Source organism: Gopherus flavomarginatus, chromosome 4 (assembly GCF_025201925.1).
Source record: "Gopherus flavomarginatus isolate rGopFla2 chromosome 4, rGopFla2.mat.asm, whole genome shotgun sequence".
Classification (NCBI taxonomy): Eukaryota; Metazoa; Chordata; order Testudines; family Testudinidae; genus Gopherus; species Gopherus flavomarginatus.
The window spans coordinates 102,209,568-102,234,860 of record NC_066620.1 but is presented as its reverse complement, the minus strand read 5'-3'; the positions used below and the strand labels follow the sequence as shown (position 1 = coordinate 102,234,860).

General features: G+C 40.7%; 1 protein-coding gene across 1 annotated transcript in view; it reads left to right on the top strand.

Moving 5' to 3' along the window:
• The window catches only part of PLEKHG1 (pleckstrin homology and RhoGEF domain containing G1), a 224,319-nt gene that overhangs the window by 173,526 nt on the left and 25,500 nt on the right, over positions 1–25,293 (top strand). Inside the window, exons 4-7 of the mRNA XM_050949995.1 lie at positions 2,705–2,805; positions 9,777–9,846; positions 22,503–22,549; positions 22,992–23,142. Of these exons, the coding sequence (XP_050805952.1) occupies positions 2,705–2,805; positions 9,777–9,846; positions 22,503–22,549; positions 22,992–23,142 (369 nt within the window). The remainder of the gene's footprint in view (positions 1–2,704; positions 2,806–9,776; positions 9,847–22,502; positions 22,550–22,991; positions 23,143–25,293) is intronic.

The following is a 25,293-nucleotide window of genomic DNA, read 5'->3' as shown; positions in this document are numbered from 1 at the left end:
AGCTTGTGCCTGTGAGTGCAGTACCATCAAAAGACATTAGGATTGTGAAAGCAGTCCCAAGGGTCTCAGTGGTTCCCTGAAAGTAGGTAATATACCGTTCATTAACTCTGTCATCTTCTTTAACAGGTGCACTGTGTTCACATTAATCTGCAAAAAGCAAAAATAGAACAATTAGTTCCTAACTTCTCTTTAAAGTAATTTGGGGGAAGGGAGAAAATGTAGCTATAAGGAAAATTTCTCAAAAGAGAAAAGCAGTTTTTGAATCTATAGTTTCATTATATCAAAACATAGGCTAGTCAAACAATGGACAGCAGCCAAATCACCAACCAACTCAGGTTGAGCTGTGTTTGTTTTGTTTTGGTTTTTTTTGCAAAGCCTGTTTTTTTTTTATTCCTTACTAAGAATTGGTGATGGACACAAGAGTGTGTGGGTATGTGAGATATATGTAGAGTATAACTAGATGAGATGTGAAAAAAGTTACAAAACTGAGGTCATTCTCTGTACACTGGCTACAAGAAAATTTTAAAAAGTAAAAGTATTTGTGGAATATTCCTCTTCGGGGAAAATGGACCACCAGGTAAGATAGCACTAATGTGCAGAAGAAGCTTCCTTTGTTCAGTAAAAATGTGTGGTTTTTTGTTCGTTTGTTTTAAACGTGTTCTGTCATGTAGCACCAGGATTCTGTTGCAATCTGCGGTACTAAAAATAACATTAAACATTTTTAAAGGATGGGAATTATGCCTGAGATTTCCATATTATTCATTTTTACATGGTTGCTTTTACTGGTAGTGCAGGGAAGGTTAATTTATTACATTCATTCATTCTTTATATTTTGTTGAAAAGAACCAAAAGTTAAAACTACAGCTGAAAGAGTCCATCCTAGCTCTATTTTGCATTTGCTTCTGGCTCTTTGACCTACAGTGCTGTATGCAGCAATCTAAGCTGCCCCACCAAACTTCTTAAATTGCCTATTCTTAGGCAGCTCCTGAGTAAAAACAAGAAGTCAGTTATAGGGTTTAGAAAGCTTCAGGGACTTTGTTCCGAGGACTTATGCAAACATACTTCAAGAACAGACTTGGACTATGAGGTCGCAGGCTGCTAGAGATGGTGGTGGGATAGGGGCTGTGCCTTGCAGAGGTGACATGGCTTTTTGAAGAATAAAGGCTATGCTGTTTACTTGCTGCCTGCCACTTATGAAGCTGTCTTTGAGTAGCATCGTTTTCTAACTGTACCAATTGGAAATTAGATGCTATTTTTAGATAATGCTGGTGAATGATACATTTAATTAGGAAGAATGTGGGATTGGAATTTGTGAGGTAAGTGAAGGAGGCAGTGCAGATGACTGAACGGTATAACAAAAAGGAGCAGGAATGACCGAACCTGATTTTTCTTACACCTGTGATTGTGCTGAAGCCAGTGCAGTTCCACTAGTGGGAAACAGAGATCACTGAATGGAGACTCAGGTTCTGTATTTCAAAACCCTTCTTGTGAGTGCATTTAAATGCCAAAGGTCAAATTCATACCTGATGTAAATCATTTGTCTTGACTGGATTTACTCTGAGGATGAATCTGGTCCTGTATGTGTGTTGTTTGTCTTTGGAATGTCATTATACTGTAAAGATTTTCATGGTCTAGCAGACATCTCACAGGGTTCCTTCCTTTTAGTGCTGTGGAATGTTGTGTTGATTTTGGTAGGGTGCCACACCACATTGTCTAACCCCAGGGTAAGGGACCTTTTATTTATTTTCATTTCATATTTTCAGCTGTTTTCACTTTTCCTTTATTGTTTTCCTTCCTCCTGCAGAGTTTCTTTATAAATGTTGTAGTGACATGCTGGGTTCCTTGCTTTATGACTTATGCTCTGCTAAACAGCTCTGTGGATTTGGTTGCCCTTATCCGAGGAGCCTTAGTACTGTAGCTGCACAATAATAAAAGGTGACACATTGGGGAGTAGAGCCCTTATCAGAATCCGAGGAAGAGTTTGGCAGCTATTACCCTGCAAGAATAATGCTGTCCTGACTGTTTTAAGTTATCTAGTTTATATGCCGTTAAATAAACCATATTTCTAGACATGAAAATAAATCTTTGCTAGAGTATATGTCAATGTAACATTCAGTTTAGCAGTCCACATGAATCAGTTGGGTGCTTATGGATAAAAATATAGGAGTTCTATCCTGTACAAACTGGTGGTGAGTGCATTTTCTTCCTTTTAGGATTAAAAAAAAAAACGTCTTTATAGCTTTGAAACGGTTTCATTTTCCAAGTCTCTAGTCATGGAATCACTATTAAATCCAGGTGTGTTACCAATATAACTCACTTAAAAAAATCTTAAAAACCACCGATTTAAAAAGAAAATGCATGTGGAAGAACATCATTGACTTTAATGAGTAATTAACCGAGACAATTCAACTGTTGTGGGTGAAATGTGTATGTCTGTAGCTATAAAAAATGTACACTGTCCAATGTAAGCAATATAGTGTAGCATTCAGTCATTAGTAATTTACTTGGTTTGAGTGAACAGATAAGTATTGTTATCTTTCATAATAGAATGACTGTTCAAAGAAGAGCTACTGAGCAGATTACTGTAATAATAATGTGAAACTGATAGGAAGGGACTCATCTCTTGCACAGTTAAAGATAGCTCCAGTTACTGATCTAGAAAAGAACCGGAGTGTTTAAGGCCTACTTCTCATTTATTTCACAGGACTACCTTGATTGCATCACTGACCAATCCAAGCTCTCCCTGGGGACAGAAGAACGATCAGCCCTGTTTGGAAACATACAAGATATCTACCATTTCAACAGGCAAGTTAATATTTGACACAGTGAAAACAAGGGAGGAGACTGTATTAAGGGGGCAAAAAACCAAACAAATACTTTTTCCTGGATTGGTAAAGCCAATGAATATGAAATAAGAAATTGATATTTCTTTGATACTAAGCAATTTTTGTTTCATGTTTCTGGTTAGGTCATCTATGCCCATCCTGATAATTTTAGCTGCTGATTGTATAAGTAAAAATTTCCCTCCATTTTTGGTGTATTTTCCTTTCTGACTTTGGAGGGGAGGAAATCTTCTCTACTCTCAACGGGCGTTGTCAGGTTGTGCAGGTCTTGCAACATCTGCAGGCACAGAACCACAACCCTGCCAGTTCTGACTGAACATTTAGAAGGAAATGCTGCAAACTGAAACTTGCTTCTGAATTTCCTGTCCCATATGCAGTTTCATCCCACAAAGGAAAGAAATTTGGCACTATATAGATAACATTTGGCCAAGCTTATTTCAAGTTGCAAAACAATGCATAAAAATAAATTATATTTTAAAATATCAATGTTTAAGAATTAGTTCTTCCTTTATTGCTTAGAACTACCTGCAAAATTCACCACCTCAAGCTAATTTTGGTTTTTATAATAAAATGTTTAAAAAACCTCTATCCCATGCTCCACTATTATTCATGAACATTTGAAAACATTGAATCTAGCAGCATAATTTCACCGACATTGTGGGGGAGGGATACTTCAGTGGCTTGAGCATTGGCCTGCTAAACCCAGGGTTGTGAGTTCAATCCTTGAGGGGACCATTTGGGGATTTAGTTGGGGTTTGGCCCTGTTTTCAGCAGGGGGTTAGACTAGATGACGACCTGAGGTCCCTTCCAAACCTGATGTTCTATGATTCTATACTCAAGGTCAACCACCAAAAACAACCCCCTCCGCGCAACAAACAAACAAACGTATTGTTTATATTGGTGTCCTCCACTCCAACTCCCTTGCCCATTGCTTATTTCTCCAGAAAGCCCAAAATAGTTTTTTCCTCATGCCCTGCAAGTCATCAGATTCAGACTCTCTCAAACCAAAATGGAGGAGTGAATTCTGAAGCTGAGGGTTCATCGCAGAGAATATCCTTGTCAATAGACCTTATCTCTATAGATTGCCAGATGAAAATGCTTCTGCTGATTATAGCTGGAGCAGTGTCAGAAGGAAAGAGCTGGAGTCTCAGGAAGGTCCATTAGGGCTTTATTGGACAAAACCAATGCCTAGAACTCCTCCTCCCAGAAACCCAAAGCAGCTCATGTAGCTCATGGAAAACTGGTGCAATGTGCTCACAGGATGGTACCCTGCACATTAAGTGGGTTGCTGCATCTTGTACCATCTTCAGCTTCTGAATGGATTTAAGGTGTAACTTTAAGGAAAGCATATGGAAGTAGTCTAAACGTAAGATGATGGAGCCATAAAATCATGGTATTGAGATTATAACTTCTTGGCTAGATGTAGGGAAAAATAATCTTGACCATTGCTGTCACCTAATCCTCCAACAGCAAGAACCGCAACTTCCCAATTTGAGTAAGAAACAGCAGACAAATACTGTCAATTTAAGGGACCCATATAATCCTCACACTATATACAGGTTCCTTTCTGCAATCTACCAACATCACATTTGACTTATTTGGCATGACCTCCAGACAGCTTGCCTTCGTCCATACATGTCTCAGCCTGAAACTGGGTAAAGTGCTTGAATTCTCAAGATACTGAGAAAGTCAGTCATCGCCTTTTACTCTGTGTGGGACAAGGTTTACACTGCAAATGTCTGCTGGCATAGGTACGTAGGTCAGGGATGGGACGAGGTGTGATTTGTGACCAACAGAACTGTGCTGTAGTAGCCCCTAGTGTAGATGCAGTTTTTCTGGCAAAACTGTAAATACTGTTTAGTGTGTGCGCTATTTAGTAGCATGTTGACTGTTGCAGAGGAATAGCAGTATTGCTAACAAAGAGCTTAAGAAGTTTAAAAAAACAACTTTTCAAATCACTTTTGAGGAGATATAGTTGTGCTACAACTTTAGAGACCCATCATGTGCTTTACACTTAATTTTTTTCCGAAGTTCTAGTAAAACTATCTTTAATGACTTCCAAGGCCCCCAATTTAAAGTTCTATGTGGAAATTGTGGTTTTGAACATTGGCCATTTTCGTTATAGTTCCCAGTACAGATTTAGGGATTTACTTCTCCTCTGTTAAAAATTTACTCCCTTCTGAAACTTGGCATGTAGTATCCGGGTCTTGAATGCACTCTAGAGTCTGCTTGCTTATTTTATTTTTATATTTGAAAAAGTTGCATTTGGCAGTTATGAGTTAGCAGTTTCAAGTGTGTGTGTGTGTGTGTGTGTGTGGTTTTATAGCTTCAAAGTGAGTTTGTTTTTCCAAACTTGTCTTTGGCCGTTCATCTGGAATGTGGATTTTGATGCCTGTGGGTATTCAGAGAAATAAAAATCGGTCACTTAATTTTAAAAGGTGGTTATTGTACACACGTGGTAGGATTTATCTATGGTGATTTCATAAGGGTTTGTAATACTAGGATTTTGTGGCCTTTATTTAGTCTTGGTAGACTGTGATCTAGTTCAAGTTGCTTCTTATAGATGAACCACTCTTAAGTTTTAGACTGCATCAATTGTCAAGGTTGCTATTTTGATGCTAGTTCCAGAGCTTGCATCATGGCCTCCTCTACTTTGAAAGCTCTCCTTGCCATTTCTCAGGGGAGAGCGCCTGAATATGTTCCTTCTGTCTTGCTTCATATCTTGGAGGAAGACCCCCACTCTTTTTCTCCGATGTGGTTTATGTTGTTTCACGCTATACATAGGGAAGAAAAATCCTCTCCTAAACAGCTTCTGCTGCCTTGCTTCTCTGGGCCACCTTCCCAGAGGAGTCCTTACAAATGCTTTTCAGTGTAAAAGATAATCTAAGACAAACTCCCCACCCCAATCAGGTACTGTATCTACAACTTGAAATGAAGTTCTGCATTGAAGTTAGGGTGACCAGACTTCAAGTGTGAAAAATCGGGACAGGGTGTGGGGGGTAGTAGGAGTCTATATCAGAAGAAGAACCAAAAATCAGGACTGTCCCTATAAAATTGGGACATCTGGTCACCCTAATTGAAGTGTTCTTGAGTACTGCAGCTAACCTTTCCTAAGCATCATGGAAGGTGGCCAGCATGTCCCAAATCTGTGCTGGAATTATGGGAAAGCTGCTGACCTGAATCCTGCATTATCCTGCATCTACCACTCTGCTGGCCTGGACCTGCCATTACCCTCCTATTCAATTATACAGATACTGGGGCAGGAGCACTGTCTATAAATATATCATATTAGATGATTCCTGCTCTGTAATCTTCATGCTGACATCATTTGGGTTGTTATCAAGAGAAGCATTTTTTAGAAATAACTCTAGATGCTACACTTAAGGGAAAAAAATAACTTTATCTTAAAATAGAAGAGACATAAGAGAAGTATGTGTCCGCTAAGTAATTTTGGCCACAGGAACTTTATTGGGCTACATGTGGTTATGTTGGTGGTGTATTCTCATTAGATTTTTCCTTTTTACCGGTAGCCTGAAGTTTTCAGCATAATCCTGTCAAAACACTTGAAAAACGAAAAATCACTATTAAAGTACTAATTACTTGCCTGCACTTGCTGCATTGGGCTGGAGACTAAAAATGCTCCCCTACATACACTCATCATTCCTCTCCCTGTTCCACTTCATCTCAGGTCAGGAAGGGGAAAAAAGCCTTGTCCTCAGCTGCTTCTTTCTTTCTTTGTCGAAAGTAGTATGTTGATTACAGACGATGAACATAACGAAAGCATGCCTAACTTCATGTGCAATCAAAAGATATGTAGCATGCAAGGTATTTTCAAAGACAAACATGGGAGTTTAATCCCACTGACTTTCCAATAGGAATTGAGTGTCTAACTATACTTGGTGTCTGAAAATCTTCCCCTAAGCTAGGCCACTCACAGTGTTTTGCCTTGAAACCAGTGCTCAGTCCAATTAATCAACGAGATTATGGTGAAAAAGCTGACCAGCTAAAAGGAAAATATTGTATTGTACTGAAAATCTATCTGTGAATTCTGTTTCTCTCTCTCCCTCTTGATCACTGCATTTTAGTACTTGTTTGTGTTATGATTGCCCATCCAGCCCATAGCAACACTTGCTGTACTTCCCGGTTTGTCGACCAAACTGGACTGTAACTCACAGCACACACCATTTTGATTCCTTTCAGTAATTTAGGTAGAACAATGTTAGCTGCTTCAAAGCACTCATTCTGTACACTCACTAAGTCTGTGGCCAGTGAGTATAAGAGTGTCGCAAATACTGAGGACTGTTTTTTTTTCTGTTGTCTGTGAAAACTGTAACGTACATGGCAAACAAGGCTAAGAAAGCTGCTGCTTTCTCATGCCACTGGACTCCCCCAGGCCACTTCAGCAAGTCAAGTGCCTAGCTGTAACCGTGGTAGGTAGGACTTGGGTAGTATCCCTTTTTATACTTTGCAAACCCTCTAGTTCCCTTTGAGGTGCAGTTTGCAAGATGGCATCTCTCTCTACTGCCACATGGAAACGAGTTGCTGATTGGCAACAAAGGAGGCGCGGGGATTATTACAGGGGATTCAGTTATTCAGATTAGAACCCCTAGGCAGTACTCCTCTATTTTATACTACTCCCCCACAAGCAGGCCCTTCTTACCAGTGCTGATGTTCTAGATGTTCATTTCCTAGAACCTGCTGAAGCAATGTAGGAATCTTATAGGTAATGACACTGACACCTCTGAGAGAAATAATATAGCATTAGAGAAGGCCAGCATCAGTAGAACTGATAACATGAGTGTTAGAAACAAGGTGAGTGATGTAATATCTTTTAATAGATCAACTTCTGTTGGTAGAAGGGAAAAGCTCTTGAGCTGCACAGAGCTCTTCCTCAAGTCAGCTAATAATATGTAAGAACTCATGAGTGTTTACATATTCTAATAGCTCAGGAGAGCTTCTGCTGTTGGACAACAGGAATTTCTTGGAGCTGTTCAGAACAGTTAGCATTATTTCCAAAACTCATTCGCAAAAAAGGAATCAGTCATTAAAATAATAACTTGACATTACTACAGCACCTTTAATTTGTGATTTCACAGTGCTTTACAGATAGCTAGTATCAGCAAGTGGTAGCATTATCCCCATATTTCATATGGAGAAACTGAGGCATATAGGTTAAATTGCTTGTCCAAATTACATAGTGAGTTGGTGACGAAGCTGGGAAGAAAACCCAGCTCTTTTGACTCATGGTCCAACTACTGGACACACTGATCTTTTTGGAAGTTTGAGGGGCAAAATACAAGTCAGGACTCCTAGTTCTGTTACTACTTTTCTTGTTAACATGGGGAATTGATGTCAACTGGAAGAAGAAAACTTCCACGTGCAAGCTTAGAATTCTTTGCACACAAAACTGCAATGCAAGAAGCCAGCTCTCATCTAGGACAAAAATGTCACCTAAAGAAGGATCTCCTTAAGGGCAGTTAGGTCCTATAAGTAATTTGTTTGACAGGAGATTAAGATTATTGTTCTTAATTTTGTTTTAAGTGTGACTATCATTGCAGCTCAACAAAGTTGAAGACTATAGAGAGCTCAGAGGCTTTCTTCCTCTGCTTTAATTTTTTCACCTTAATTTTCTATGTTTACATTACAAATCAGAATGATCAAACCATTTCTTGACTCAGCCCTCAAGAATGGAATCTTGTGCAACAGTGACCATACTCTGTCAGTGCCTTGCTCACGCTATGAGAGAATTCATACTTGGAGTGTCAGAAGTATTACTTCTAGGGGTTTTATTTTTTTCCAGACATCCAGTGGTCCAGTTTATATCTTTATATCTTTCTTTCAAGGAAAAAGATTCTTTCTTCCAGTTATTAAAGGTAGATAAGAGTTTGTTGTTGTTTTTTTTTACTCTGAAGTTATTACTTCTTTCTGTATATGTAATACATTCCTGATTCTCAGAGTAGCTGAGATAACTTCTCCTAATCTCCTATCAGGCTAGGTATTTCTAGCCTCCTAGAATTTATGGAAGTCAGGAGACAATTGTTACACTGTAGGACATTTGCTTCACTGCATTTTAAATTTCACTGTACATTTGAATATCAATAGTGATGTTCATATAACTGCTGGCCAGCTCCTTTGGTGTGAGTAGAATAGAATCACTACAGCCAGCATATTTCAAGTTTGTTGGAAGGGACTGTAGTCACAGAATTTGTTCGTCTCTTCTTAGAAGCTCAGTACCCCTTGATCATGTTGTGACTTGTGGTTTATAAATAATATATGCTGGAATGTCATTTCCAAGAGCCCATTTCCAAAACAAACTTATTGTAACCAGAGTTCCCATAATTAGGTAAGGGGCAAGACCAGAGGATCCCATGAAGTCCACTAACAACTTTGCTTTGCAAGTCTTTTTAAAGGGAAGGTCACTCCAGTGCAGTGGTGAGGAGGTCTAGTACAAAATCCTGAGAGAGAGAAATCTGAATTCATTTGGGTAGTAGTATAAGTGCTGCTTTTTGACCATTTAATATAGTGTCAAAAATGAAACTCCCTGTATCAGGTGCATGTAATTCTAGACATACATTTGTGTGTGAGTATTTTTTGCATGTGGAATTGGCAGATACCCATTGGGTGTGCACGCAAATCAGTATTTTCATACGATTGTGTATGACTAAGTTTACCTAATGAAGTGGGATAACACAAATGGCACAAATAGAAGAAATGCAAATTACAGTTGTGTTTTTGCAGAAGGAAACAAGAAATGTGTAGGTATGAATGTTGGTGTGGTTATAATTAATGCTTAAAGCGATGGCTGTTTTGATGTGAAAGAAGACAAAGAAACACGTTTGTGTGTGTGTATATGTAGATGTATGTGTGTATATATGTATAAAATATTGTAAATATGTTAAATTTTTCTTCCTTTTTATTTATTTGTTTTATTAGCGAACTTTTGCAAGATTTGGAAAACTGTGAAAATGACCCTGTGGCTATTGCAGAATGTTTTGTTTCAAAGGTAAGTGATAAAACCTTACTTCAAGAATCTTCAGAAAACACCTTGCCACTGTATGCAAGATTAAGATGAACTTATTAACTTCTGAATACCTAAACTTGATTTCTGGTGGTGATTTCAACAAGATAATCCTTGCAGAACAAAACAGAAGGGAAGAATCCCTTTTCTATCCATTGGGTTCCATGCACCATTTTTGGATCACTTTTCATACTTTTTTCCCCCCCTTTTTCCTTTTTTAAAATTCTATGGGTGATTGTATAATTGGCCAGTGACTGGGTAATGGTCAGATGGATAAGCAGCCTCGGGAGGTTTTGGAGTGTGAAGTCTTAGCAAGCAAAATCCCAGGAAGTCTTAACTTCATCCAGACAATTCCAGACAATAACAGGCAAAAACAGAATTAAAGGACAAATGCAAAGTACTCCACTTAGGAAGGAATATTCAGTTGCGCACACACACACAATGGGAAATGACTGCCTAGGAAGGAGTACTACAGAAAGAGATCTGAGGGTCATAGTGGATCACAAGTTAAATGAGAGTCAAAAGTGTAACACTGTTGCCAAAAAAAAGCAAACATCATTCTGGGATGTATTAGCAGGAGTGTTGTAAGCAAGACACAAGAAGTAATTCTTCGGCTCTACTTCATGCTGATTAGGCCTCAACTGCAATATTGTGTCAAGTTCTGGGCACCACATTTCAGGAATGATGTGGACAAATTGAAGAAAGTCCAGAGAAGAGCAACAAAAATTATTAAAGGCCTAGAAAACATGACCCATGGGGGAATATTGAAAAAATTGGGTTTGTTTAGTTTGGAGTAAAAAGAATGAGTTTTCAAGTACATAATAAGTTATTACAAGGAGGAGGGAGGAAAAAATGTTCTAGTTAACCTCTGAGGATAGGATAAGAGGCAACGGGTTTAAATTGCAGCAAGGGTGGTTTAGGGTGGACATTAGGAAAAACTTCCTGTCAGGATAGTTAAGCACTGGAATAAATTGCCTAGGAAGCTTGTGGAATCCCTGGGTACGTCTACACTACGAGATTATTCCGATTTTACATACAATCTGTTTTATAAAACAGATTGTATAAAGTCGAGTGCACGCGGCCACACTAAGCACATTAATTCGGCGGTGTGCATCCATGGTCCGAGGCTAGCGTCGATTTCTGGAGCGTTGCACTGTGGGTAGCTGTTCCGTAGCTATCCCATAGTTTCCGCAGTCTCCCCTGCCCCTTAGAATTCTGGGTTGAGAGCCCAGTGGCTGATGGGGCAAAAATCATTGTCGCGGGTGGTTCTGGGTAGATGTTGTCAGTCATTCCTTCCTCCGGGAAAACAACGGCAGACAATCATTTCGCGCCCTTTTTCCCTGGATTGCACTGGCAGATGCCATAGCACGGCAACCATGGAGCCCGTTCAGCTTTTTTTTTACACTCACTGTATGTGTACTGGATGTCGCGGACAGAGGCGATACTCCAGCGCTACACAGCAGCATTCGTTTGCTTTTGCGTGATAGCAGAGACAGTTACCAGTCGTTCTGTACTGTCTGCTGCCGGTGTAATTTGGCAATGAGATGATGGTTATCTGTCCTTCTGTACTGTCTGCTGCTATCATGGGTGCCCCTGGCTGAGATCGGCCGGGGGCACAAAGGCAAAACTGGGAATGACTCCCCGAGTCAATCCCTCCTTTATGGTTTCTAAAAATAGTCAGTCCTGCCTAGAATATGGGGCAAGTGTACTAGAGAAGCAGTGTATCAGAGAGCACAGCTGCTCCGTGTCAGATCCCGCAGAAATGATGAGCTACATGCCATTCACGGGGGATGCCCCTGCAACAACCCCACCCGTTGCTTCCCTCCTCCCACAACCTTCCTGGGCTACCGCGGCAGTGTCCCCCCCATTTGTGTCATAAAGTTATAAAGAATGCAGGAATAAGAAACAGTGACTTGTTAGTGAGATAAAATGAGGGGGAGGCAGCCTCCCGGTGCTATGACAGTCCAGGCAGGACATTAAGCGGTGCGGGGGAGAGGAGCCCAGCATGCTACTGCTATGATAGTCCAGGCAGGACAGAATCTTTTCTTTACACATGAAAGGGAGGGGGCTGATGGAGCTCAGCCCCCAGTTGCTATGATGAAGACGGTTACCAGCCGTTCTGTACCATCTACTGGGAATGACCGAGAATCATTCCTATTTTCACCCAGGTGCCCCCTGCCAGCCTCACCTGAAGCCAGCCAGGAGCACTCACGGGTTGATAAGAAGGACGGTTAGCAGTCCTACTGCACCGTCTGCCACCGGGGAGAGGAGAGGAGCAGATACTGCTCTTCACTGCTGCAGCATCGCGTCTACCAGCAGCATTCAGTAAACATAGGGTGACATTGAAAGAAGTCAAGAAACGATTTCTTTCCCTTTTCTTTCACGTGGGGGGAGGGGAGTAAATTGCCGAGCTATTCCCTGAACCACCTCGGACAATGTGTTTGATCCTACAGGCATTGGGAGCTCAGCCAAGAATGCAAATACTTTTCGGAGACTGCTGGGGACTGTGGGATAGCTGGAGTCCTCAGTACCCCCTCCCTCCCTCCATGAGCATCCATTTGAGTCTCTGGCTTCCCGTTACGCTTGTCACGCAGCACTGTGTAGCCTGTAGATTTTTTTTTTCAAACGCTTTGGCATTTCGTCTTCTGTAATGGAGCTTTGATAGAACAGATTTGTTTCCCCATACAGCGATCAGATTCAGTATCTCCCGTACGGTCCATGCTGGAGCTCTTTTTGGATTTGGGACTGCATTGCCACCCGTGCTGATCAGAGCTCCACGCTGGGCAAACAGGAAATGAAAATCAAAATTTCGCAGGGCTTTTCCTGTTTACCTGACCACTGCATCAGAGTTCAGATTTCTGTCCAGAGCGGTCACAGTGGTGCACTGTGGGATACCGCCCGGAGGCTAATACCGTCGATTTGCGGCCACACTAACTCTAATCCGATCTGGTAATACCGATTTTAGTGCTGCTCCTCTCGTTGAGGAGGAGTACAGAAACTGATTTAAAGAGCCTTTTATATCGATATAAAGGGCCTCGTAGTGTGGATGGGTACAGCGTTAAATTGGTTTAACGCTGCTAAAATCGGTTTAAACGCGTAGTGTAGACCAAGCCTCTGTCATTTGACATTTTTGAGAGTAGGTTGGACAGACACCTGTCAGGGATGGTCCAGATAATGCTTGGTCCTGTCTCGAATACAGAGGGCTGGCTGGAAGACCTGTCAAGGTCCCTTCCAGTCCTACAATTCTATGAGCCTAAACCAGATTACCCCACCATTCTGTTTTCATTGGGGTAGAATTCAGTACTGTAATCTCTGGTTATGTTTTAGCAGATTCCAGTAGTCAGTTCTGGGTCTCTAGTATCTTACAAGCCTAGGATCATGCAGATAAAATTGCCTCATTAAAGAATTGTATATGTTGAATAGAGTCGTAAGGGACTCTGGTGATCTATTGATCCAAATGTGCTACAAAGCAAGAACCTTGATCTGAAATAAACGCAGAAAGGGACATTTATCACATTAAACATCATGGGTTGGATCCTTAGGTGGTATAAATTGGCAAGGTTTCATTGTCTTCTATGGAGCTATGCTGATTTACACGAGTTCTGGATCTGGCTCCAACGCCTTACATTTTTTTTTAAAGATTACTTCCAACTATTTTCATATTTTGTTTACTTTTTGCATTTCATTAAGCTTTGAAAATGAAAGTAGACTATTCAGTTTAGCTGAGTTTTGGTATAGTAAGTCAATTTCACTTTCAGGCTCTCAAACACTATGTAATGCTACAGCATTTTAGGGCATAGGATGCAGGAGATTTGTTGTAAAAATCCTGTGCTTATTGGATTGATAATATCATATTCATGAAAATATGTATGGTGTTAGGGCTGACGTGTGTTTGCGTTTAATAAGCTTCATTTTGCAAAATTTAATTTTGGTCCAAATTTGACCATACTGAGTTCCTTTGAACTTGAACTCATCATATGACCCTGTGCTAAATAAAATTTGCCACATAACAATTTTGCTTTCATTGCATAATCATGTATATGAAGGAAAATAGGCTCACAGTCACATAGTACTTGATCATTTGAATTTCATCTAGAAAGCATTCAGTCTTTAAAAATGAGTGCAAATCCATGATTTGATACAACTGCTCTGAGAACTGTGAACTTGTTAACACATTTTCAGCAAAGACTAGTGATTGTGGATTTTAATCTTTATCTTACTAAACAAAATATAGACTGTCCAGGGTAAATAGAGACTAAAACAGCAGCTTAGGTTTGTTGGCCTCAACACACCTTGGGTAGTAAACCAGCTGATAATGTAAAAGTCACTAACTGACAGAAGAACCATGCAAACCTATGATACTACATAAATATTTAATAATAACTTACAATATTATTTAAATAAAAACCTGTTCATACCACCTTGTATTTTATTGCTAGAGGCTGTCGTTGGTTTGGCAAGGGACAAAAGATAATTTTCTGTATATTTTTAGTTATCTCACAGTTTGCCAGTGGATCATTTGTTCATAGGTCATAAATAGAATTTAAAAAATCCTGAAGGATGGAGACTAACAATATTTTAATACACTGTGGGCCAGATCCTCAGCTGGTATGAACTGGTGTAGTTCCATTGAAGCTAGTGGCGCAATGCCAGATTACACCAACTGTGGTTCCTGCTTGTATATCTAGAGGACAAGTATGTTACCTTCAGTACATTAGTTTTCTGAAACGTTTTAGCTTTTGCTAGTAATGGTAATCAGAGGGTGATAAAAGCCTTCCATTGCAAGCTTAACTATGGCTTAATTAGTCACATAAAAGTGTGTGTGTTTATTTTCTTGCCAGCTCCCACTCTCTTGTTTTCATTGTAAGAATGCCAATGTTAATTAGAAGACTGACTTCAGTATTCCACATATTTACATTTAAGTGAGGAGTTGTAAAGGAGTGTTTAATTCTGGCACTCTGCGCTTCTCACTCAGCACCCAGAAATTTAGAACGTACCCTTCTGAAACACAACCAACAATTTAATGAGGATGGGGAGACTTGCTTTTAATTTCCAAGATCAGTAACAAAAGAGAAGAAGTAGGCAGTTGACTTCAGCATATCGGCACCACAAATGCTTGCACTCTGACACATCTTTTATCTTTTTCATTTATTTTCTTAAGTACCTTCTATGTATATATAAAACCACAGTGCAGCAAAAGTTGAGAGAGGATTAGAGAGGTTGTTTTTGCCTGATGTTACGTGTAGGAGGCATCCTGTTCCAAATAAGATTTGACAGTATTTACCTTGTGTGTTACTCTTGGGTTGAGCTAAGCATAAGCAAGGTATAGTTGAGGTGTACAGGTTGTCCTGTTGCATCTGAAATCCTTGCTGAATTGACTGAGGTTTTTCTTATAGGTGGCACTGAGGTAGCCAAGGCTTGTTCCTTAAGGAGGCTTCATAGTCCATGTAAGGAGCTCTTTTGGGTTGATGAGGGAACCTACACTCACTTCATGGCAACTTCATGGGCCCATAGAAGGTGATTTCAGACTCCAAGCAGAGATGACCACACTTTAAATCTAGTTTGGTGATGGCAGAGGTCAATATAACAACTTTGGCTTGGTCAGACCTTCTCTTGCTGTTGCATAGGCCAGGGGTTATCTTAGCTTCCACACAAAAATACAATTGGGTTTCAGAATTCTCTAAGGGATGTAGTCCAGTTAGCCAGTCTGTAGGTTCTGCAATAGTGGGATTCCTCGAGTTTAAAATATTTACAGAAACATATTATTTCACCACTTTGCTGGCTTCCTAGCTATTTCTGTGTGCAATTCAAAATGTTAACTTTAATCTCTCTGGTTTGCGCTCTGGATTGTGGGACGTGGGTGGATGGAGGGTGGTTACGTCTTCATTGCAAAGTTAGCTTGGGCTGTAGCCCAAGTGCCTCCCCAGCCTCCCTTGCATCCACACAGAAAAACATCTAACCCGATCTTGAGGGTGCTTTAAGCCCAAGCTAACAAGCATGGCTCAGGGTACATGATTTTAACTTGAGTTTCACTTCAGTCCAGGCTGGCAACCTACCTGTTTTGCAGCAAGAACACAGGCTAATCAAACCTGGGTGCAGTTAGTCCTCCAGTCCTATCCCACAGCTCTATATGGGCTGTATTTTCTCATCTAGCTGCTCCCTTCATTTGTACTATGTTTTAACCCCATGTTTGTCTGCTCCATTTTTGCTGCACTTTCGCAACATTTGCACATAGATACTATCCAAGAAATCCCCCTGCCATGCTGCCACTTGGCCAAAACCTGGCATTGCCTTCTGGTAAAGCTGTGGAGTGACGCCAGTAAGATCTGAAGAGGAGCTCTGTGGAAGTTGAAAAGTTTGTGTCTCTCACCAATAGACGTTAGTCTAATAAAAGATATCACCTCACTCACCTTGCCTATCAGTAAGATCCATCATTTTGGGAAATGTATCCCAAATGACATTTTTTGTTTAGTGGGCAGAAAAACAGAGAAGCAGGAAAGTCACGCAGGTGCCCTATGAATCACTTTGTGGTTTGCAGACTGAATTCCTTAGTGAGATTCTCATTAAAAGTTCTTGCTGCCAAATTCTGTTTGCTTTCACCTTCAGAACAGTCTGTATTAGTAATGAGTAACTTCCCTTGGAAGTTATTCACATAAAGTATTGTTCTCGTGTCACTGGTATGGACAGCAGCTCCCTGCTAGGTTAGAGAGACTGAGCACCTGGCAAATGACTGGAGCAGCCAAGTTTCATGCACTGCTAAGAACCATAGGCTATCGCACTAGAAATCAATCCCAGTTATATGGGTCTGGTATGAGTAGCACTTTGCAGTGGGAATGTGTCACCTGAGCTAGGCTAACCCGGACTAACTCTGTCACGAAGGCATATCCTGGTAGCCCAACCCTCTCCCTGGAATCTGTTATAAAGCAGATGATATCATCTGAGGCATTTGAGTTAACCAGTCTATACTGTAAATGTAGAGAGATAGGTAACCAAGCAGTCTCCATGGAGGAACATTCAACTCTGCGATTTTCATCCCTGGCTGGTCCAGGAAGTTTGATTATTTGGCTTTAGAAGTGGAGTGCAAAGCCATCTGATCTCTCAGGGACTTTTTGCAGGGGGGGCCCAGGAGGGAGGATGAGTAACAGGCCATGATATAGGAGGATTTGATTTGATTTGATTATTTGTAGGTCATGTTCTCTTTCTTTAGCTCTGAAACGAGATAGATTTAATTTTTCACTAAATTTTGTACGTGTGCCATGAGCCTTGTTGAAAGGCACATTCATGTCTTAAACTAGATAAGTAAACTCTAGGAAAGTTTACATAGTATGGTTGCTTTGCTTTTAACACTACAAGATGTTAATGTTTCTAAGAATTCAGGATTGTTGCATACCATAAATTGCAGATTTATGCCCATAGTCTGACCTCCATCCATATGCTTAGCTCTTGCCAACATCAAAAGGAATTCTGCAACTGATTTAGAGAAGTATATGATGTTGACTGATAAACTCGTTCAAATCTATAATTCTAAATTATACCATACCGAAGATCAAATGTTCATGGTTGACTATCTACAGGCCTATCTCCTTACCTAACTTATTAAAATCTAATGCAGTTACGATACTGCCCTAGTTGTGATAAAATGCATTTGTGAATCCAAAGATACCTTGAGTATAAAGTATACAGTCTGGCCCAATTCAGAGGGCAACAGTGTCCATGCCACTATTTTAAAAAAGACTTAAAAACGTTGAATGTGTAAGTATTTTCTGTCCCATCTCACTAGATAAGCAGATAATTTTTGTCATTAATTTGTTTAAAATTTATTTTTATTTTAAATGTATAGGTTTGTCCTTCCTTATAGCTAGACTAAAATGTATTATTATTTAAAAAACAGACAAATTCTGCCCAAAGCAGTATTTTACCCTGAAAAGAGAGATGTGCCAGAGACTCCATGAAGACGACTTCTGTTGCTACTGATTTTACAAGGAAGATCTTCAGATATTACATTGATGGGCAGCAGTGTAAAACTCTAAGCTAGATAGAAAGACTTTTTTATTTAAGTTTTCCTTTAAAAGTTTACAACATATCCTTCTTCATGAAGTTTGAAAAACAGGACAGTCAAATGAAGTCAGACATAGTTTAAGGTCAGAAGAGTCTGACCTCCTGTATATCACAGGTCACCCAGCACCTGCACAATAAACCCAAGAACTGAAATGAGATCAAACTAAATAAGACCTCCAAGAGACTATGTGCCACAGGCAGAGAATAGGAGAGGTTGAGATGCACAGTTGCTCCAGGCTACTACAAGGGAAGGGAAATGGTTAAATCAGATTTACCCAGATAATCCTGGCAACTAGCCCAGACCCACACACTGCAGAGGAAAGCGAAAAAACTCCAAGGTCACTGCCAATCTGACCCGGGGAAAAATTCCTTCTCAACCCCACACAGGGTGATCAGTTAGACAGTGAGCATGTGAGCAAGCACCATCCAGCTAAGCTTCTGAGAGAGAGAATTCCCCCTCAGAGCTCTGGCTCACCCTGCCCCGTGTCTCATTTCCAGTCATGATCATATCTGATGCTTCAAAGGAAGGAGATTTTAGAAAAAACATCCTCCCAGAATACACTGGGTGGAGAGAGAGGACGGAATCCCTTCCTGAGCCCTGCTGGCGGCTGGCTGAAACCATGCTGCATGAGCTTTAGGAAGTTTATTTAACCAGAAGTGAGCCTGAGGGCTGTTGAGCTCTGCCCCCCACCATCATGGGCAACACCATCAGACAATCACATTCATAAAGTTGTCCAGCTCTCTCTTAAAAGTAATTCAGTTGTTTGCCCCTGCAACTCCTGATGGGAGGCTGTTCCAGAACCTCACCCCTCTGGTGGTCAGAAACCTTCTAATTTCCAGCATGAATTTGTTCATGGCCAGTTTGTATCCATTTGTTCTTGTGCCAACAGTATCCTTTAGCTTAAATAGCTCTTCAATCTCCCTGTTATATACCCTCCTAATGTATTTATAGAAAGCTTTTTTTTTTCTTCCATAAACTAAACAAGCCAAGTTCTCCCAGCCTCCTCTCATAAAACAGGCCCTCCATTCCCCTAATCATCCTAGTAGCCCTTCTCTGCACCTGTTCCAGTTTAAATTCATCTTTCTTGAACATGGGTAACCAGAACTGTACACAGGTTTCAGAGTAGCAGCCGTGTTAGTCTGTATCCGTAAAAAGAACAGGAGTACTTGTGACACCTAACACATTTATTTGAGCAGAAACTTCAAACACAGTTTTCCACATGAGGTCCTACCAATTATTTTTGCAATTGCATTAACACTTCCTCTGTCTCTGTTGGAAATGCCTCACCTAATACATCCTAGGATTTGCCTTTTTCACAGTGGCATAACACTGGTTTTGATTATCCTTCCATTTAATTTAAACTGAATCAACTCATGATCACTCGATCCAAGGTTATTTCTTACAACCAGCTATTCCATAAAGTTCTCACTAGTTACTAATCTAAAATTGCATCCATGTCTTGTTGATTCAGTGATGATTTGGTAAAGAAAACTGTCATCTATTACAGAACAACGGGGCCCTACCAACATTAGTGGTATTTATTCTCTAATCTATATCTGGGAAGTTAGTCTCTCATATTACACAAATCCCAAAATAATATTAGAGAGATCACTATCCATATCAATCTGACGTGTATGTGTAGGGGGTCTATAGCAGACACCTAACACTATCCCAAAGGACCTCTTTTACAATCCTTCCCCAAAGTGTGTTTGACCCAAACAGATTCTGTTTTGTCCATTTTATCACTTCGTATTTCTTTACAATGTATTGCTTCATTGATGTATAAAACTACCCCACCAGCCTTACCTTTATTCTTATGTCTAATAAACAGCACATACTCTTCAATATCTGTGTTCTTGGCATGAGTGTGCTATTGCACCATGTTTCTGTAATCTCTGATAGCTGGTTTGACTTTCTGCACCAATAGTTCCAGTTCCTCCATTTTATTGCCCAGACTCCTTGCATTCATGCACAGGTATTTCAGTTCTTTCCCTCAGATTTCACCCAGTTTTCTAGCTTGTGGTGTTCCATTATCCATTACTATATTTTCATCTAGCTGATTTTCCTGCTCCTGTTTATTGAAGGGAGGCATGAAGCTTCCACAAGTCTCTCTCAACCTTCTTCTCTCATGTCCTAGTTTAAAGCCCTTCTTCTCCATTGAACAGAAGAAAAGCATTATGAATTACTGGTTCCAGAAAATGTTATATGCTGTACCTAAGTCATGTGGTGGTGTTTATAAATTATATGTTATGATTAAATAGCCAAGGAAATATACTGTACTTTACTCATAATATCGTAGGATTTCTTGTTATATTTTGTCTTTTCCTACTTGCATATATTTTTTGTACTGTAGTTGTCTTACTTTGATACTGAATTTCATCATATTTATTGTCTTTATAGCACTTCTGACTTAATGAGAGTGATAGCTAGATTGATAATAGTTGCTTAAGAAAATTATACAGTGTAATGTCTGCTACAGGCTGAGGTTGGGTTAATTCCTAGTTTTTAGCTGAGATGGTTTTTATCCTTAGCTGTTAGTTCCAAGCGTGTACATTAATAGGTTATGACACAAGCGCATTGTCTCTGGGTGTGGATACAGGGTGTATGTAAACCACCATGAAAACTAGCAGCAACAGCAAAATTAGTCCAAGCATGAAAGACTAAAATAAATTATTTAACTATATCTATGTCAAGACCAAACCAAAGTGATCAGTAACAGAGATGTGGGGGTATTTAGAAGGAAATACCAGATCATAGCACATTAGTGAACAAATGAGTCCTGTGAGAACTATATTCTCCTGGAGAAATTTGGACTAGAATTAGAAGGATTTTTTTAAAAAGACCCTAAAATCAACTGATAAAAGCTGAAATAATTACTGAGCTGTCTCCAAAATTGACTCCTCATATAGGGCCAAATTGCACCACCTAAATTTGCAAATAGCTCCAATGGATTCATTGGGGCTACTTGTGAAGTAACATACTACTCAGTGGGAGTAAAGGTGGCACAAGCTCGCTTATAGTGAGAAGGCTGGAAAAGGTGAGCAGAGAAGAGAGAAGTAACTGAAGGAAGTGTAGCTGGGAAGACAGGCAACTTATGAAGATATCTGTAGTGGAATCTGGGTGTCTTGTTATTACAGGACTTAACCCTGGACTAGTAAATGAAGATGGGGAGAGTGATTGCTTCAAAAAAATTTTATAGTTATCCAACACTTTTTTTTTTTCATCCTCAGTATACCAAACACTGCATAAATTGCACACCAATAGCATGGGATAGAGGGTGAGAGTCAGACATCACATCAAAATGCAAAAAAGAATGGTGTTTTTAAGGTCCAAGGCAAAATAAAGTGATGAGTAGGGGGGAAGTTGTGGAGCAAGCAGGAATGCAAGGGAAACCAGGCTCTGGTGCCTAGAACCCAATTATACAAAAAGCTGTTATGAAATTGCATTTTTCAGAGGGTGCCAGGTAACCCCACTAAAGTTAGTTACAAAACAGCTTCAGTGGTAACTTCCTGTTTTCATACATGCTTAGTCTCTGCTCAAATGTGAAATTACTTATGACAGTCTGAAAACTGCATACTCAACACGTCGAGTAGAAAATGTCCTTAAGTCTGCAGGTGCACACATGCATACAAGTTGTTCCTTTCTGTCTTTTTTTCCTTTATGTAAAGAGAAAAAAATAATTTGAAAAATATAAAGCCAGCAAAATAGTTTTAAGGTAGTGTCAAAGATGTCATGGTCAAGATGAAAGATTCATAGTCAGGAAATTCAAAAGTTAATTGCTTAGGAACATAAGAATGACCATTCTGGGTCAGACCAATGGTCCATCTAGTCCAGCATCCTGTCTTCTCACAGTGGCTGGTGCCAGATGCTGCAGTGAACAGAACAGGTGACTGAAGAAGAGCTCTGTGTAAGCTTGAAAGCTTGTCTCTCTCATCTAACAGATATTGGTCCAATAAAAGATACTACCTCACACATTTTGCCTTTCTATTGTCCTGATACTGGCATAGCTACAACCACACTGTACAGATTATTTATATAGCACTGTTATGTATGTGGGGTTAACATGTAAATATGCCAAACCAATAAGGTTCCCTATTCCCAAAGAGTTTGACTCTGATCTTGCAAGTTGCTGGATACCTTGGGTAGGAGTTGAGGACAGTCCACATGCCTACAGAAGGAATTCAGCAGTTCCCATGATAGGACCCTTAACATGCAAGTCAGTAAATAAAGAACAGTAAACAGAGAAAAGAGTGTGGTTTGTTTCTTTTCACTGGAAGGCTTGTACAATAGAATTTAGAATTTTTTGGAAGACCGGGTAAGGAAGATTGGCAGATGTTTCATGGGACGTTGTTCCAAGGATGTGGAGTGATGTGAAAGTAGGCATCCAATTAGGATTTGGGCAAAAGGAGTAGCCAAGGAACAACCTTAAACACTTTGTAGGGAGGGGATAATATTAGTGTAATAAGTGGCAACAATACAGTTGAATTTACATTGTCAAATGAAAAATGTGCATTGATCGTACTGTTGGTAGGTAGTTTATTAAATAATCAGATTTTATCAAATCTTTCCTCCCTACACATAGAGTGAAGATTTTCACATATATACACAGTACTGCACCAATTATCCAAGGTAGGAGTATTTTGTTCCCCTTTTTGCTGTTTCTTCCTGCGTTGTCCTTTTTACAAGGTGTATAAGTAAAGAATACAGTTAAAATACAAAAAATATTTATTCATATACACAAAGCTGGTTATTTACTTGCTTGTTTTTTTCTTTCAATTCACGATGATACAAAAAGTGAAAAGTACTTAACTAAGGGATGATTATTATTTTATAAATCCCCATTAGCTTCTATTACTCATAAAATCGGGACCTTATTCTGCAATATATGTTCCAAAAAGAATTCTACATATGAAAGGAAAGTAGGATTGGGCTCAAAACTAGTACAGGAATTTCATGATTGGCAGGAGTTTGATATTCACAGTAGGGGGAAGGAAGGAAAAACAATTCCTTACTGTAGGTACATAAATATGTGCTGTTTCTGTATCTAAGGAGATTTATTATATGTTTTCAGATCAGTGGCTGTGCTAACAGAGTGCATGAGGAACAAGACACTGGCCAAATTCTTCAGAGAACGGCAAGAAGCTTTACAACACTCTCTCCCCTTGGGATCATATCTCTTAAAACCTGTCCAACGAATCTTAAAGTACCACCTGCTTTTGCATGTAAGTGCTTACACAAAAACATATCTATCTAGCACAGCTGTGCCTCCACCTCCCTGCAGTATTACTACACCGGGAGGTTAGGACAGTTCTAGATTTTATTAAGATGTGTATTCTTTTGTCAATCCGTTTTTTACATGTGGAAGCATTTTCTGTCTCTAATCTCTTGACAATATATAAATACATTTTGAGTGAAGAGCATATGGTAATTGTTTTAGACACAGTGAATAGGTTAATGCATCCAAATAACTGGATTTTTTCCGGTCTGTAATTTCAATCTTGCTTGGGAGTGTCTTGCTGTTAGGAGTAAGCAATTTCTTGAAAAAATTTCTTTCAGATGAAAAACAGTTCTTTTTCTCCATGTCCGAATGCTGGGGGCGGTAAGAAGGGAAGATAGATACTTACAAACACATTTATTTGTAAGATTTTTGTGAAGAGTAATGATTGGGGAAGCAAGAACCATTTCTGTATCCACTGGACTGAATTCAGAACATTCTCAGGAATTCCTGCTTTGTTAACATTTTCCACATATGTTTTCTGTTACAAGATCACATTGCAATTAAAAGTAAAGACAGAGAGATTTTAAAGCATCTGGTGAATCCCTTCTGCCCCACCCCAGCCTAATGCGGAATGTAATCACATTTTTGTAGGCAGGGTACGTACACCCATTTGTTTCCAGAAACTAAATGAGCATTGGCCTAGAAAGGGGAGAAGGTTGGGGTGGTTAATAAGGGGACCACCTTTTCAAAATGCAAAAGTGGGATACATGCAGGAGTCCTGCTCCTCCTTATGGCGTTGATTCCTGCTTTTCCTCTTCACCCTGAGGCATAGGCACCGACTCTGTGGGTGCTCTAGCCCTGGAGCACCCATGGGGAAAAATTAGTGCGTGCTCTGCACCCAACGACAGCCAAGCTCCCCTCCTTTCCCCCCGCCGCCGCACCTCCTCTACCACCTCCCCCCCTCAGCGTGCCATGTCCCCGCTCCTCCGCCTACCTCCCAGCGCTTCCTGCCACCGCCAAACAGTTGGTCTCTGGGAGGGAGGGGGAGGAGTGGGAATGCGGCATGCTCAGGGGAGGAGGCAGGGCCGGGATGGGGATTTGGGGAAGGAATCGGAATAGGGACAGGGAGGGAGCGTAGTTGGGGTGGGGACTTTAGGGAAGGGGTTGGAATGGGGGTGGGGCATGGGCGGGGCCTCATGGAAGCGGTGGAGTCAGGGTGGGACCGGGGGCAGAGGGAGTTCGAGCACCCACTGACAGTAGCAAAAGTTGGCGCCTATGCCCGCCTGAGACCCTGTCTCTGCTTCTGCCTCTGCCTAGGCCAGGAGATGGAGACGCAGCCAGGCTGTGGTAAGAGCTGCCTAGGGGAGCCCCAGACCATTCACCTGCCCTTGGTGGGAGCCTGGGGTGTCCAAGAGCAGCCCACGTCCCGTGTCCTTCTCCCTCCCCCTGGGGAAGGTGGAGGCCCTGGGGCTCCCTGGGCAGATCTTACTACCGCCTGATTCTGACTTCTGGCCTGGCCAGGGGTGGGGCCTTGGGAGGAAGAGGAGGAGTAGGGGCAGGGCCCTGTGGTGAGGGGGGAAGCTAAGCCCACCGCAGCTCCCTTCTCCCTCCTCCCTTCCCTTCCCCTAACTGGGAAGAGGCTGGCACCTGGGGTTACCACCTGGCCCAATATTTGACCACGCTGCTGGGTTTTTTTTAAATTAATTTGCTAGTTGCCAGAAAAATAATTTAATCTGCCAGGTTTTTGTACGTGGGTCTAAAGATTTGCGTTATTAGCACATTACTCTGGGATATCTAATGTTAAATGTTTCTATATCCAGCTAAAGATGCTGCAGAGTTCCCACTTCCACAGTTTGAGTAATAACAGATCAGAACTGCTGAAAATAACAGCAGCTGTCTGCCCGCCCCCATGCAAGCACATCACAATGTTATCAATCTTATCATTATGTGTTATCTCTCTAGATACTGTAGGTGGCTGTTTAAGGAGAGGGCAGATGTGGAGTTGCCTTCTGGTTGGGGATTGAGGTTACCATTTCAGTGAGCTTGCCGGGTGGGTGGGGAGCATTTTTTTGCATTTCAAAGGTGGTAATGCTACGGTGCTCCCGGTCCCCCTCCCTCCCCCAGTCTTTGGCAGTGTTACAGGGAATCCGGGAAA